General features: G+C 49.4%; 6 protein-coding genes across 6 annotated transcripts; 2 read left to right on the forward strand and 4 right to left on the reverse strand.

Moving 5' to 3' along the window:
• Positions 1-2,165: 2,165 nt before the first annotated feature.
• F4807DRAFT_470250 (pyridoxal phosphate-dependent transferase) lies at positions 2,166-3,082 on the reverse strand (the record flags this gene model as incomplete). Its single annotated transcript, XM_048002792.1, has 3 exons — positions 2,166-2,726; positions 2,784-2,912; positions 2,966-3,082. The coding sequence occupies 3 exons, from the start codon at positions 3,080-3,082 to the stop codon at positions 2,166-2,168; spliced, it is 807 nt and encodes a 268-aa protein (XP_047850770.1).
• A 516-nt stretch (positions 3,083-3,598) lies between these two features.
• F4807DRAFT_233899 (amino acid permease/ SLC12A domain-containing protein) lies at positions 3,599-5,978 on the reverse strand. The gene is made up of 4 exons (XM_047994189.1): positions 5,103-5,978; positions 4,822-5,042; positions 4,519-4,761; positions 3,599-4,456 (listed from the first exon to the last, which is right to left on the reverse strand). Exons 1-4 carry the CDS (start codon positions 5,606-5,608, stop codon positions 3,726-3,728), a joined length of 1,701 nt encoding a protein of 566 aa, XP_047850771.1. The 5' UTR covers positions 5,609-5,978; the 3' UTR covers positions 3,599-3,725.
• A 685-nt stretch (positions 5,979-6,663) lies between these two features.
• On the forward strand, positions 6,664-9,328 carry F4807DRAFT_453468 (pyrroline-5-carboxylate reductase; the record flags this gene model as incomplete). The annotated part of the gene is made up of 3 exons (XM_048000463.1): positions 6,664-7,085; positions 7,139-7,818; positions 8,460-9,328. The coding sequence occupies 3 exons, from the start codon at positions 6,664-6,666 to the stop codon at positions 9,326-9,328; spliced, it is 1,971 nt and encodes a 656-aa protein (XP_047850772.1).
• Positions 9,329-9,380: 52 nt separating this feature from the next.
• F4807DRAFT_233947 (dihydrodipicolinate synthetase) lies at positions 9,381-10,576 on the reverse strand. Its single transcript, XM_047994190.1, has one exon. The coding sequence runs from the start codon at positions 10,374-10,376 to the stop codon at positions 9,432-9,434; it is 945 nt and encodes a 314-aa protein (XP_047850773.1). The 5' UTR covers positions 10,377-10,576; the 3' UTR covers positions 9,381-9,431.
• Position 10,577: 1 nt separating this feature from the next.
• F4807DRAFT_233948 (pyrroline-5-carboxylate dehydrogenase) lies at positions 10,578-12,863 on the forward strand. The gene is made up of 3 exons (XM_047994191.1): positions 10,578-11,096; positions 11,150-12,572; positions 12,635-12,863. Exons 1-3 carry the CDS (start codon positions 10,968-10,970, stop codon positions 12,805-12,807), a joined length of 1,725 nt encoding a protein of 574 aa, XP_047850774.1. The 5' UTR covers positions 10,578-10,967; the 3' UTR covers positions 12,808-12,863.
• A 369-nt stretch (positions 12,864-13,232) lies between these two features.
• Positions 13,233-14,152, reverse strand: F4807DRAFT_439430 (uncharacterized protein; the record flags this gene model as incomplete). The annotated part of the gene is given in 2 exon segments (XM_047999206.1): positions 13,233-13,782; positions 13,801-14,152. Coding segments are annotated over 2 exon segments (565 nt in total), but the record flags the coding sequence as incomplete, so codon positions are not given.
• Between the last annotated feature and the right edge of the window lie 591 nt (positions 14,153-14,743).

Consider the following 14,743-nt stretch of genomic DNA (forward strand, 5'->3'; position numbering starts at 1 on the left):
TGGGGATGATTTAGCGCGGGGACTGACGATATAATATCCAGATGATTAGAATAGCATCGCATTGTTACCTTCTACGTAGTCGATGAAGGAGACTACGTAGATGGATAGAATAATGAAAAAAATACGAAAATTTATGAACCATTCAACAATGACCATCTCTTGCTACCTACCCGTTGTAATTGATCTATGCATAGGTACCTAGGTACCTAGGTAGTATTATAAAGAGACAGGTATAATGCACGGGTTATCCGATTCAAAGGACTGGACCTTGCGACCGTTGATAAATTCGCTAGAGTTTCGTCATATATCTACAACGACCCTAATAACACCCAGGCAATGCGCTACCATACAAATAGGGCATCTTTCGGAGAACAGCCGGCATCTTTCGGCATGACAAACCAGGGTATGGATCTTATCTAGAGATAGGAGAATTATTCGAAACCCCAATCCTTGCGACCCAGCCTGTCGGGTGGAACCGATGCTGTAGATCCGTGATAGCGGCAAATTTGCCTAAAAATAGAAATCCTAGTGGAATCGCGCTGAAAAAACTTATGTAACTTGTCCAATGCGATGGATATCACGGAGATAACATAGTAGACGAAAAAGTCAAGTTTCAGGAGTTACAGGATAATCCACCTCACAGAGGAACTGCGCCGTCTGAAAGCATAACCCTGACCTTAACTCCAAGCTTAGATAATCATTAGGTATTCTAGGGGTTAGGGTTGGGGTACCTAGGCATTCTGTACATCGCGCGAGATCGCCTTAACTCTTGAGACATCATTCCTGACCACATCTCAAAGGGCTCTTGCGACGTAATCGATGTTCGTTTTATTCAATCTAGCCACATTGATACGACCGCTCTCGGGTAAGTGGATATGGTGCCGTTCCCTTAATAGCACACATTGCTGAGGAGTCAGGGGTAATGCCCGACTTTAGGAGGGTTATTGTGTCGCGTTGATTAAAAAAAAAAAAGTTGTTACCTAATTAGGAAGGTGGGCCATGTGGCTGGGGTGTGGCTAGGTGTGGTGGTGCGTAGGTGGTGGAGGGGTTACTAAGGTAGGAAGGTAAAAAAAGGAAAGTGGGTCTTGCGTGGCTAGAGCTGTGTGGCTGGTAGGGCGGTGCGAGGGGGGAGACCTGTAATAGGCAAGTCAAAAGGGGAAACGTACGATGAGTCAGCAAGGCGTGAGCCAATCAGTGAAGAGCTAGTGGGTCCAGCCCGATTCGGGTGCGGATTACGTAAGTGCTGATTAGTCAGTTCAAATGAGGGTTCAACTTTAGTCCTAATTGACTGATTATATAATACAACGGCCCTGACTTTTAGGTCAGGTCAGGTCCAGGAACCTGTTCTTCAATACAGGTCAGGTCCAGGGACCTGACCTAGGGGAGGAACGGTTGCTCCTTTATATAATCAGTCCCCTACAAGGTTCTAAAAGCCTGTGGCGGGTGCTTATATAATCAAGCTAGCAACCAATTAAAAGGGGTAGGTCTCTAAAAAGGGACTAGCGGGTGCACTGGCCATTCAAAAACACGCTAAATTGAGTGGTGATTATATAATCAGGGTGCTTACTTAAGTAATCTACAGCAGTTGACAGGACCTACGTAGTATATAGCGCGCGGGTGGCCGGCCGCGCTATATACTGAATACAAAAGGATTATAAAAGGTAGAGAGCAACAAAACCAGGGAATCGAACCCTGGGATGTAGCACAGGTGGGTTGCGGTTAAACGTCGGGAAAGTCCTAAAGTCGGGTTATTGTGGTACCCCGACGGGGTGCCCTCCAGTATGCTGTTGTCGTTAACAATTGTTTAAGGAGTAATATACAACACAGGTACTTACCAGAATAGGCCTTGTGTAGACGTAATAACATCCCAATTCCCTGGGACCTTACCTAGATTACTTAGTTAACGAACTTCATTTTCTTCCGTAGAATTGGGGAAGGTATCTTAAGTTTACTATGGCGTTGTAGAGTGCCCGTCTGTTGTATAGCAACCTTTCTTTCATCGTATCCAGCTCATCGCGCCTAGTTTGGTTTTCACTCATTAGCACCTGGCTCTAATTAGTAGGTAGCTGGAGTCGGGACACCGACCATATCTTGGTTAATCCGGCATCCTCTAATATTATCGTCACCAATCGGGAGCCATACGCAGGAGACGAAGAGAACTCCCATCAAACCAGGCAACGCAACTGATCACCTATATTGCGAGCATTTTCTTCATCTTTTCCCACAATATGTAGAACGTCAGCACGCTCGCTATACAGTCCGAAGTTCTTCGCAAACGATTGTACTACCACGAACTCGAGCCCCAACTCGGCAAAGCGCCGGATACCATATACATCTTCGTCGATGCCTGCCCCGAGACCCTGATACGCGATGTCGAAGAAGGGCAGTACATCATGATTCTTGAACGCTTCGGCTAACTCGTCCCACTGTTCCTTCGTGAGGTCGGCTCCTGTGGGGTTGTGACAGCAACTCTGGAGAACGAAAATGCTTTTCGCTGGTGCCGTTCGCACGAGTTGGGGTATTTCAGGGAAGTGCACGCCATTCTGAATATCATAGTACTCGTATTTGGCAACCTCTAGCCCAGCAAGACGGAATATGGGGCCGTAGTTGCCCCAAGCCGGAATCCCGACATACGCGGTCTTGCCGGAGAACTTGGCGGATCGGCTTAGAAAGAGCGCGCCTATGTGATTGGCACCTGTTCCGGAGATGGTCTGGACGGAGGCTACCTATTGGTTATATCAATAACCAACCTCCACCGGAGCTGAGAGGCGTTGATAACAGACCTTCTTGTCTTGAAGCACCTGACTGGATGAGCCGAAAATCAGTCGAACAGCATGCTTTAGGAAAGTTGGGTTTCCAACAGTGACTTCGTAGTCGTGGCCAGGATTTCTCTCGTCCAGAATCTTCTTAGCCTAGCATCGTCTCCTACGAGTAAGGCGTATATCAATGAGATGGGATCCCTGACCTGTTTGATAGCCTCTAGCTCATGATAACCAGCTTGCTCGTTTCTATAAACACCAATACCGAGATCTACCTTGTTGGGTGATACATCGCCGTCGGCCAGCTTTTTCAGGGTGAACATGGGATCCGGTGGGCCCGGACGTGCGCTCTCAAACACTGTGAATGGCTGATAGATATGAAAAATGACGAAATGGAGTTATCCCAACGAAATCTTGCTCAAACGTATATACGAGCTTCTTCCATGTGCAGTATTCAGCCCAATTCGATTATTATACGCCAGTATAAGCACGCAGCTGGTGCTCGGAGTTTGACCCGAGCCTCTCCACATTCCATCGGCATGTGTCCCGAGTTTCGTTATGAAAGATATAATCTATTATATAATAATTCATGGTGCAAATGGAAGTTCAGACACTGTATCTACCTAGTAATACGAAGCATAGTGTTGCTAAGAACCGTTAACCATTTGAACAATCCTGCTAGTGGGGACGCCACCCCCTTTTCTTGTCAATAACACCATGACTGAAAAATGTAGACATGTGACATGTGCTCAAGTGGGTACCTCTAGCAATAGGACTTAGAAAAATTGGTTATGCATATGTATGAATGAATCACGTATGCATTTAACGAAAGACATGAACGCTGGCAAATCGAAACAGCATCATGTAGCGATAAGGGTTACTCCCTGGGTGAAAGGGGGGCTACCCAAAAGAATTGCTCTCTATACAGTGTCTAACGTAAAAAATAAGGTAGATATTCTTCACAACTCAGCCGGAAGACGAATCGCTCGTCACTGCCTTCCTCCTAAACCCAAACATCTGCACGATTTCTGTCCAGAACCCAGGAGCATCCTCGGTGAAAGCAGCCTCGTAAGCGTCGATACTCGGCGCAGCCCATACAAGGTCCGTTTCTTCTGGCTTGATGACCTTGGTGCGATGCCAGAGCTTCCATCCGATGTAGAGAATGGGGTCGAGTAAGACCATGGTATAGTACGTGAAGAAGGACTTGATGTCCCATTTTCCGGGCAGAAACACGCTGTAGCCGTAGGTGCAGACCACGGTGGTCATGAATACCAAGCCGATCCAAGCAGAGTACGGCTGAAAGTAACCAAAATATGGTAGAGTCTTTCGATCGAGACCCTGAACCTTGCAGGCACGGTAAAAGAAGAGGAATGTAATGCTGATGATGATGTAGTCGATGATCTGTGCCGCGGTAAGAAGGTTCACAAACCAGCTCAGCACTTCGGAAGAACCACTGGAGACGTTGAGGAAGGCTAGGCATGGAAATAACATCGTGATGACAAGGCAGTAAATTGGAACACCCGCCTTCGTACATTTAAGTAAGAATCTGGGGGCTTGTCCGTCGAGGGCGAGTCCGTAAAGACTTCGACTACCGCAATAGGTATATGCGTTTCCGGCTGAGAAAATACTGGTCACAAGAAGAGCGTTGGTAATGTGAGGTAGCACTCCGATGCCCAGGTTACCCATGGCAATGACATCTGCACACATAGTTCATTAGTATACTGAATTATATGTGAGGCCTAGTGTTTTGGGAACTTACACGGCGAAGCTGCTGCAGTTCCGGCACCCCCAGCCGATCCTGAGAGGATGGACAACAGAGTCTTGTCGTTGTATGGAATAACGATCCCGACACACAAGGCACTTCCAACGAAGAACAGGGTAAATCTAAAGTATGCAGTCTTGAAAGCATTCTTCAGGTATCGTCGAGGTAGCTTTGTTTCACCTGCCACCATACCAACATACTCGGGTCCGACGAATGTGAAAGCAGCACTCCACACAGCAGCTGCTCGGCGTTAGCAATGGCTTTTTCTTCACAATTTTACTTCCAAGGGTCGTAACATACCTAAAAATCCTTCGAAGCGACCAAGAGAACCAGTCGTAATGTGTTCGGCGAAAGCTCCAGGGTTGTTCCAGTACCGAAAGCCGTAAGCGTCATGCTTCGGATTACCCCCGACCATCGTAACGAAGGTGAAACAGAATACAATTGCAAGAAGGAGAATCTTGCCGGTAGCCAACCAAAATTCAGCTTCACCGTACCACTCTACCGCAAAGATGTTGATGCAGCTAAAAGAAATCGGTTAGCGGACGGATCAGACCTCACTTTAATCTTGGGTATGAACTTACAAGTATAGTACAATACAGGCCGCGATCACTGCTGCCACCGGGATATCGTCACGCCAGTAGGAAAGTACCGCGGTCAAAGCCGAAATCTCGAAGGGAATCAAGATAGCCTCGTACAAGAAGAAGTTCCAACCAGCCATAAAACCCAGGGACTCATCAACCCATTTACTCGCCATTCGGATAAAGCCACCAGTGACGGGTTGGAAAACCGCCATTTCGGCCATGGAGTTGTTCACAAGAGCCATTACCATCGAATACATACTGTAGGCAATGAACAAGCTTCCGGGGCCACCAGCAACAAGTCCGCTCGAGATACTGACGAAGACTGCCGTGCCGATCGATCCTCCGATAGCAATTAGCTGGATCTGGCGGTTTCCGAGGTGTCGTTTCAGTTGATCATTGACCGCAGTAGTCTCCGTGAAGCTACCCATGTGAACACTCTCGGCCCGGGTAATATCCCGGGTGAGGGACTTGTCACTCACATCACCCTTTTCCTGAGAAGAATCCATGGTGTGAAGATGGAGGGGATAGGTGTAGTGGTAGGTATTACTCGAGATCGTAGTAGAGGTTGAACATGAAGCGCAACATTAAGTTAACACATGATATAAAGAATGAATATGAAAAGTGAAAATTGAGAGAAGAGAAAGGGATATTAGAAGGGTTGATCAGGACTGTAAAAAAGCTCGAAATTGAGCAAGGCCAAGTTACCAGGGTCGATGATAACCCAGGTTACTGGGTAGGAAAGATTGCGCAGCTGTCTCAGATCAGGAATGTCCCCTTGTCTTGAGAATTCGGTAAGGTGCGCTCACCGAGACACGAGTCGGTTGACCCGATATCCTATTATGACTTTACGGACAACCAGTTCTCCACTCTTATCGCAGGATGACGGTGATCGCTAGGGGTCAAGCTGCTCGGCTAGCCGGGATGAGGACTAACTCCGATTTTACCCCAGCTCAATACTACTTATCTAATGATAAGGCTATCTGCAAGCTTGATAGGTGAGTTTGATAACTGCTGTCATACATTTCGTCGCGTCTCATCTCGTCTCGTACGAGAGTAGATGCGGCTGATGGTAACCCGAACCATGTGGCCAAGTACGTGACGCGGACGGAAGGATTGCTTCGTCGCGGGGTCAGGTAACGGAACCAGAGAGTTGGAGAGAATAGTGACGGGCCGGACCCCGACTACACCATCGGTTAAAGGTCCCGAGACCGTAAACGGCGTTGTATTCAAACACCCCGCACGAGTGATGGTAATTGATATGGGTTATATGGCCATAGATGGTAGTCGAGAGTTGATGAAAGTCAAGAAACTCAATCTCATACTCAATTCATTTACACGCGTTACTGATTTGACGATTCTGTTGAGAGATTTCACCTTGGCACCCTTAGAAAAAGGGTATAGCGGTCGGAACGGATTCGTACGCTGTCGGGTTCCACTGCCGAGACCAGCCATGGTTAAGGGGCGCGTTATAACATCTTTGCGGAATGCCTCGACTTCAGCAGCCGTGTCGTCGGCACCACAAATTGCTGGCCGATTCCCTTTAGCACCGCTACCTAATGGCATGTTACTAAGATCCCTGCTCGTAGCCGGGATATCATCGAAACGCTTGCTTCTCATACCGTCTTTGAAGATACTTTCATTTCTCTCGAAACCTAATAGAGGGTTTCTTCTTCACGTCGAAAAGAACCCAATTATTCATGGGATTTTGAAGAAGACCTTTTATGATCAATTTTGTACTGGGGAGACAGGACCGGAGACGAGGCGCCGTGTTCGCGAAATCAAGGATCTTGGGTTTAAGGGCGTGATCCTAACATACGCAAGAGAAACCGTATTTGACCATAAAACCAACAAAGCAGATGTGCAAGGAGTCGACGACGTTACTGGATCTTCTTCCGCAGACTTATGTCCACATCTTGAAGAATGGCGGGTTGGGACTCTTAAGACCGTCGATCTGATCGAGGAAGGCGATATTCTTGCTGTGAAGTAGGTATTCAATCTGCATCATCCCTTATCAAATGAGCTAAAGAGTATTACAGATTGACCGGGGCTGGTCCCAAGGTAACTCAAGCTTTCATTGAAGGTCTACCGCCACCTCAGCGATTCTTAGACGCAATCGACGAGATTTGTGCTGCTTGCAAATCTCGCTCGATACAGGTTATTATCGATGCCGAGTCCCAGCATTTCCAAAAGGGAATCACGAAAGTAGGTCTGGAAATGATGCGTCGATTCAACCGCGATAATTCTGCTGTCGTCTATAACACATACCAAGCATACCTCAAGAAAACACCATCTCTCATCGCAGAGCATCTCGAAGCCGCGAGTAAAGATGGGTTTACACTGGGTCTGAAACTGGTTCGTGGCGCGTACCTAGGCTCTGATGACCGGTCTTTGATTCACGACACGAAAAAGGACACGGACGATGCCTATAACGGCATTGCAACAGGTGCTCTAAGGAAGCAGCTCGGCCAATTTGGAAAGGGGGGCGGCAAGCCCTTCCCTTCGGTCAACCTCTTCTTAGCTAGCCACAATAGGGAGAGCGTAATTGGAGCCAACAGACTACACCAGGAGAGAGTTAAGAACGGTCTACCTACCATCCCGGTCGGTTTCGGTCAACTTCATGGTATGTCGGATGAGGTCAGCTTTTCACTACTGGCGGAAAAGGATGAAAACCAAACATCCCCGGATGTGTATAAGTGCTCCACTTGGGGTAGTATGGGTGAATGTCTGGCATACTTGCTGAGGAGAGCGGTGGAGAATCGTGACGCAGTCACACGGACGACGGACGAGTATTCGGCTTTGAAGTCGGAAGTTTGGAGAAGATTCAAGTCGACATTTGGATTGTCGAGTTAGTAGCTTACGGGGTAGCTGGTAGCGGGGTCATTATGTAATATCGATTAGCTTACATATTGCATAAACTTTCAGTATTCTAAAATATGAAGTTTGTGCATACGCTTAGTAAGAAAAAGCTCGCCGTCGATTTAACTCGAAATCAGGATGACATAATCCACCCCCGCGGGGTTGCTACACCCTCACCTGAATCAATTATGAGGGTCCAACCTTACCCATAATTTTCTACAGATGAGATTGATACCTAGGTCTGCAGCCGACCGGCTTTTCCGTGTTTCGCTAAATTTTGAATGTAGTTAGCTTGGAAGACCCTGAGCACCATGGACGTCATAAGAACTAAATCCAATATCGCGATTCTCCATGCAATACCCTCACTTCACCCTACTATTCAATCTCCATCAATCACTTTGCCTAGTTAGCAAAAATGTCGACTCTGTGCATACTGGGCTGCGGTACGCTACACCGTACTCATCTTCGACCTCAAAACACCACTCACTAACACTTACATAGGAAACCTTGGGACGGCTATCCTAGACAGCTTGATAGGATCGACGGACGAGAAAGCCTCTCCGTTACCAGTTAAGCGTATCATAGCCTGTGTCCGCAGCGAGCGATCTGCAGGGCGGCTGTCCGCACGGCTTTCTAGCTCGCATATTCCCCTAGAAATTTCAAGTGGAAATAATGCGCAAGCAATAGAGCAGTCCGACGTCGTTTTACTCGGCGTCGATCCAGCAGACGTGCACGAGACGTTGGAAGAATCTGGGCTCGCTGCTGCGCTTGCGGGGAAATTGCTGATTAGTATCGTGGCGGGGTGGACAAGAGACCAGATCGAGACCCTGCTGGCTGAGGCATCCGCTCAAAGTTCCGACGACTACTCAAAGACTTGGGTAATACGAACTCTGCCGAATATTGCTGCCACAGTCTCCCAATCTATCACGGCTATCGAGAAGCCTGATCCAAAATTACCCCCTGAACATCTTGAATTCACTGATGCCTTATTCAACCGCATAGGCAAGACGGTGCACTTAGCTCCTAGTCAGATGGACGCGTTCACGGCAGTGGGAGGGTCTACGCCAGCATTCTTCGCCGTGATTGTCGATGCATTGATAGATGCATCGGTTGCCGTAGGCATGCCAAGACAGGAGGCGACCGCGACCATAGTGCAGTCTATGCTGGGCACAGCCACTCTTCTACAAAGCGGAGTGCACCCTGGAGTCCTAAGAGACCAGGGCACGTCGCCCGAAGGCTGCACAATCGGCGGACTTATGGTACTTGAAGAGCTTGGAGTGCGCGGTCACCTAGGTCGGGGTCTTCGTGAAGCTGTGACGATTGCGCGATTGATGGGCAAGGATCCTCATGTTAACGATACCAGACACTAGTAAAACAGCAGAGCCATCAAGAAATTTACGTCTAATTAGAATCTATTACTTCTATTGAAGATGTTTATGCCAAGAGATATCTCATCCCATCAAAATCAAAATACTATCGGAGAGGGAAGGAAGCCTCGAGCGATGCGATTTCCTCGGTGCCTTTTCTTATGGCCTCCTTAGCAGCATCAGTTGGCGCAATATAGGGGGTTCTGGGCTGCAATTTGGTGATCGGATCCGCAATGCCGGCTGCTGTCGCAGTCCATATGGCGGCGGCGTACTTTGTCGCGCCAATTCCCGCCTTGATATACTGCTCCGCCAATGCAGCTTTCTGGTGCAATTCCAGGGCCTCTTGGTATTTTCCTTCCCGGTAAAGACGGTATATCCTAGCAATTGTCTTAGGAGCCACATTTGCGAAGGCCGCAATGCAACCGACAGACCCAGAGCTCAGCCCGCCAATGATGAAATCCGATTGACCCCCAAACGTTGCAAAATTAGGGAGAGCAGCAGCCAAGCGAGTGATCTTGGCCACGGAACCGCACGTAAGCTTCGTTCCGACGATATTCGGGTGCTTCTTAGCCAACTTGGTGATAATGTCCGACCCCAAGTCGACACCATTGCACACACCCGGGAAGTTGTAGATAACGATGGGGAGTTTGCTACCCTTGGACACGTCGCTGTAAAACCTCTCGATGACCTCCGGCGTCGTAGCTTTTCCGAAATACGCTGGCGGTAGGACTAAGGTGGAGTTGGCTCCGGCATCCGCCGCGTCGCCAATAAGCTCAAGGACTTGCTTAGTAGAATGCGCTCCGCACCCGGCCATGATAGGAAAGTCAGGTCCAACCGCCTTGCGAGCCGTAGCTATCAAAGCCTTGCGCTCTTCGCGCGTCAACAGAAACGCTTCAGCATTTGTACCCAAAATGACTAGGCCAGCTAACCCCGTCTGCGACAGGTATGAGTAATAGGTAGCTTGCGATTCAAGGTCTAGTTCATCGGTTTCCGGGTTGAAAAAGGTAACGGCTGGGCACCAGACGCCGCTTGGAGGTATATGTTGGGCCATGACGTTTGAGAATTGAGGGGAATGAACAGATGAATATGCAGACCTAGTTGAACGCAGGAGGTAAAGCGATGAACCGTCGTCTCTATACAACTCGACAACCCCTTCTACACGTTGAAATCAATTGCATGGATATAGTTCACTATGAGTTCGCGATGTCGGCACGGTATCCGACCCGGGCATAAATCGGACACCACCTAAAGTAGTATAGTGTATCAATCGGATGGGCCGACTCTCCCAACGCGGAAAAATGCAAACCCCTGATATCGTAGTGGGGAAACCGGCAAGCGAACCGAGATCTACCTACGGGAAGAACACAACGTATGCCGCGATGAACCGACCCGAGACGTCACCGAGCAACTTCTCCGTAATAGTATATGGCCGATGAAGTGAGGGTTGCCGCAATCGGCATGATCCCGTTTTCGCGGAAATGGTTTTACTACTTGAAATGGCATCACTAACCCCTACTCAAGTGAGAGAGGTCCTTGGATATGTCTACGGAACACTTGACGAGCCATCTTTGAATCTGTGCTTATTCCTGCTAGTAGACTTTATACCAGTATATTAAGAAACTTCTGGTTATCAATCTGAAAGATGAGAAGAGCCGTCGCGTCAAAGCCATTACAGGCTTTTCAGGCCCGAAGTGGTCTTGGTGGTGCGGTCGCAAGGAGAGGCAAAGCTACTGTTCCATTCCGGCTGCCAGCCCCCCGTAATGAGCCCAATGTGAGTTTCCTGTGTCCTACGAACGATGGGTTGATTATTAACTCCATGGTCAGCCTGAATACAGAAAAGGGTCCCCAGAAAGACAGAAGTTGGAAGAGACAATAATCAGGCTGCGAAAACAACTTCCGTTGAAGAGTGAAATCTTCGTGAACGGCAAAGTTCAAGCTCAGTCTCAATCGATAGATCAGCCGCTTCCTAGCGAGCACGCCACTACTTTTACCAACTTCCCTCTGGCAACCAAGGAGCAAGTTTCCAACGCAATTGATTCTGCGTTGAAAGCCAAGAAGTCGTGGGAGCAAACCCCCTTCGTCGACAGAGCTGCCATCTTCTTGAAGGCCGCTGAGCTTGTTGCGACCAAGTATCGCCATGAGCTCATTGCGGCGACCATGCTCGGCCAGGGCAAGAACATCTGGCAGGGAGAAGTTGACGCCGCAGCTGAGTTGGCTGACTTTTTCCGTCTCAACTGCAATTATGCTGCCGAGATCCTTGAGAGACAACCAGACCGTGGAAGCGACGGAATGTGGAGTCGCTTAGACTACCGACCCCTAGAAGGCTTCGTCTACGCCATTTCGCCCTTCAACTTCACTGCGATTGGTGGTAACCTCATCTCCGGGCCTGCGTTGATGGGCAATGTGGTACTATGGAAGCCTTCAGCATCCAATATTTATGCTAGTACCATTGTATACAAGATTCTCCTCGAGGCTGGTCTCCCTAAAGATGTTATTCAGTTTATCCCTGGTGATGCCGAGGAAATCACCTCCACCATCCTTGCGCACCGCGAATTTGCTGGCTTAAACTTCGTCGGCTCTTCTGACGTATTCCGCTCCATATACGCCAAGATTGGCGAGGGTATCGGTAAACGGACCTACCGGGACTTCCCCCGCGTCGTTGGCGAGACGAGCGGAAAGAACTTCACCCTGATCCATCCCTCGGCCGATATCCAAAGCGCCGTTTACCACACTATCCGCGGCTCATTCGAATACCAAGGCCAGAAGTGCTCTGCTACGTCACGACTTTACCTTCCCGAGTCCCGGTCGAAGGAGTTCCTAGACACCATACAGTCTAAGATCAAGGAGATCACGATCGGAAGTCCCGACAAGGACCTCAGTGCATTCATGGGCCCCGTCATCCATCGCCGGTCTTTTGACAAGATCAAGTCGATTATCGATGCTAGCAACAAGGATCCCTCATTGAAGCTGTTAGCCGGCGGCGAGTATGACGACTCAACTGGCTTCTACGTCAAGCCCACAGTATACGTCGCAGACTCGCCAACACACAGACTATTCGACGAGGAAATATTCGGTCCAGTTTTGGCGATCTACGTATACCCCGATAGCCAATGGTCCTCCACGCTAGAGCAGGTTGACAAGAGCGGCGGTGGTTTCGCTCTAACTGGAGCCGTCTTCGCTAATGATCGCGCGGCTCTCCGAGAGGCAGAAGACACTCTGCGATACTCGGCAGGAAACTTGTATTTGAGTAAGTTGAACACTTCTAGAAATCATATTGTTCAAGAGTCAGTAACTAACGTGAACGTACAGACTGCAAAACTACAGCGGCCCTCATCGGCCAACAGTCTTTCGGTGGCAGCCGGGCGAGCGGTACCAACGACAAGGCTGGCAGCTCTAACGTCTTGCTGCGCTTCACTAGCCCCAGGTTAATCAAGGAGGAGTTCTTTGGACAAGAGGGCTTTACGTACCCTAGCAATAGCTAAGTTGGGGATGTTAACAAAGTGAAATGTACATAGTAATTAATGTCAGGTATCATTTATATCCTAAATTCCAAGGTTCTTAATAAGATAGCCGAGGCCATTTCTCCTCTATCACTTAGGCGTATTCGTGGATGCTTCTGTACGTAGGAGGCCATTTAGCGAGATGCATGCTATAGTTCGCTATATTGTAAAGGAATTTAACAGCGTGCGCCCTATAATTATTATCAAAGCGGGTCTTCCAGCATTCATGGATGCCTTAACTTAATTCCTGTCCTGGACCACTATACGATAGGTAGCCATAACATCCGCTATCTCGCCAAAATCATTTTCACATATGTATTTAACAGTAGTTCTCATACGGCCTATATGTATAATTACTCATTGCATATGCATGTATCATGTATGATAGTACCTCATAAACACATATGTGTGAAAGTGATTTGGCGTGGTGGCGGATGCTACGGCTATCGCCCTTTGTAAGGAAAGGTCTTCCATACATTCATCCATTCATTCAATAATCAAGCCTCTTATTTTCAAATTCTTAATGTTTTATATCAAAATTCTACTCTAAAACACCCGGTCTACCCTCTCTATAAGAACCCCGTAAATGATTATTCAAAATAATCCCCACCCCCCACGCCGGCACAAGCCTAACCGCCCGCATCGTCATCGTAGACAGCAATTTCCGTCTCGCGCCGCCGATCCGATCCGCGATCCCGTTCGTGTCCGGCCGGTTGAACAGGTCCAGGCCCAGCAGGTGCGCCGGCGTGGCCACGACCTGCGTCGCGGCGGGAACGACCAGCTGCGCCACGTCGGCTTTCGCCTGCGCCGTCTGCGCCACGCTGTCGGGTAAGAGCCCCGCGACCTGCGGCGCGAGCGCGAAGCTGCCGAATACCGTGATGATGTCGCGCGCCAGGAACGCCGCGCTCACCGACACCGGCATGCCGCGGGGGACCAGTGCTCGGCTATTCGCCGCCGCCGCCGCGGTTACCGCCGAACTCGAACCCCGGCTGCTCGGGCTTGGGCTCGCGGCGGCGGCGGCAGAGGCGCGTCTGCCGAAGAACTGAGCGAAGCGCACGTCCTTCCAGACGCTCAGCGGCGTGTTGACGAGGAACACGGCGGTCGAGACGAGGGTTCCCGTCAGCGCCATCCGGTCCGGGTGGAAGAACCGTTCTATCACGGTCTCGCTTACGTTGGCCGTGAAATACGTGCCCGCGTAGACGGTCCAGACGACGAAGACGGGTCGCGTCGCGAAGAAGCGGCGCGGGTTCGTGAACGGGCAAAGGAGGTGTTTTGCTAGCGTTCGCACGAGGGGCCGCCCTGTCGAGACATTTTCGACGACGGCTCTGCGGAGTTCGTGAGTATTTGGATGAGAACTTGGTGAGGTTTATGGACATTGCTAACCTATCGACGGCTGTGATAACGGGTGATATGGAAGTAGCCGCTGTCACGGCGGCTGCTAAGTCTACTAGAAGATGGCGTTGCAAGGACTCGTTGCTCTGGGCGCCCAGTAAAGGGGCTTGAGCTGGAGGATCATTGGTCATGCTATTTTGATGTCAACAAAACGATCGTACCACGGTGAATGCCTACGTAAGCCGATTCATTGCCTCGTTAACAGTATACAGTCAATCAGAAAGATAATAGGGCTGCAGAGGTGGTTCTTAGAACCGAATTACATTCGTTTCAGGGACCTCGGTCATGTTGAACTGATGCCATAGCCGTAGATAGGAACAGCAAACCCCCGCCAAACGATGTTCCCATGACCACGAGCGACGTCACCGTGTATCAGATAATGGTATTCCAGCTTATAGATATTTGTCACGTAAACAAGAGGGTACGGGAGGGCCGAGAATGCTAGGCCCATAAAATAGGAAAAGGGGGGAGGTGCCCCACGGGAGGAACTCCGGGGATGACGACAATCGGGGTATAAGGATCCGGG

Source organism: Annulohypoxylon truncatum (assembly GCF_022578515.1).
Source record: "Annulohypoxylon truncatum strain CBS 140777 unplaced genomic scaffold F4807scaffold_35, whole genome shotgun sequence".
Taxonomy (NCBI): domain Eukaryota; kingdom Fungi; phylum Ascomycota; class Sordariomycetes; order Xylariales; family Hypoxylaceae; genus Annulohypoxylon; species Annulohypoxylon truncatum.

Coding starts and splice junctions, on each gene's coding strand:
- F4807DRAFT_233899 (XM_047994189.1), bottom strand. CDS start 5,608: ATGGATTCTTCTCAGGAAAAGGGTGATGTGAGTGACAAGTCCCTCACC. Junction 5,043..5,102: donor GCCTGTATTGTACTATACTT/GTAAGTTCATAC, acceptor GATTTCTTTTAG/CTGCATCAACATCTTTGCGG. Junction 4,457..4,518: donor AACTGCAGCAGCTTCGCCGT/GTAAGTTCCCAA, acceptor CTATGTGTGCAG/ATGTCATTGCCATGGGTAAC.
- F4807DRAFT_233947 (XM_047994190.1), bottom strand. CDS start 10,376: ATGGCCCAACATATACCTCCAAGCGGCGTCTGGTGCCCAGCCGTTACC.
- F4807DRAFT_233948 (XM_047994191.1), top strand. CDS start 10,968: ATGAGAAGAGCCGTCGCGTCAAAGCCATTACAGGCTTTTCAGGCCCGA. Junction 11,097..11,149: donor CCCCCCGTAATGAGCCCAAT/GTGAGTTTCCTG, acceptor CTCCATGGTCAG/CCTGAATACAGAAAAGGGTC. Junction 12,573..12,634: donor GGCAGGAAACTTGTATTTGA/GTAAGTTGAACA, acceptor GTGAACGTACAG/ACTGCAAAACTACAGCGGCC.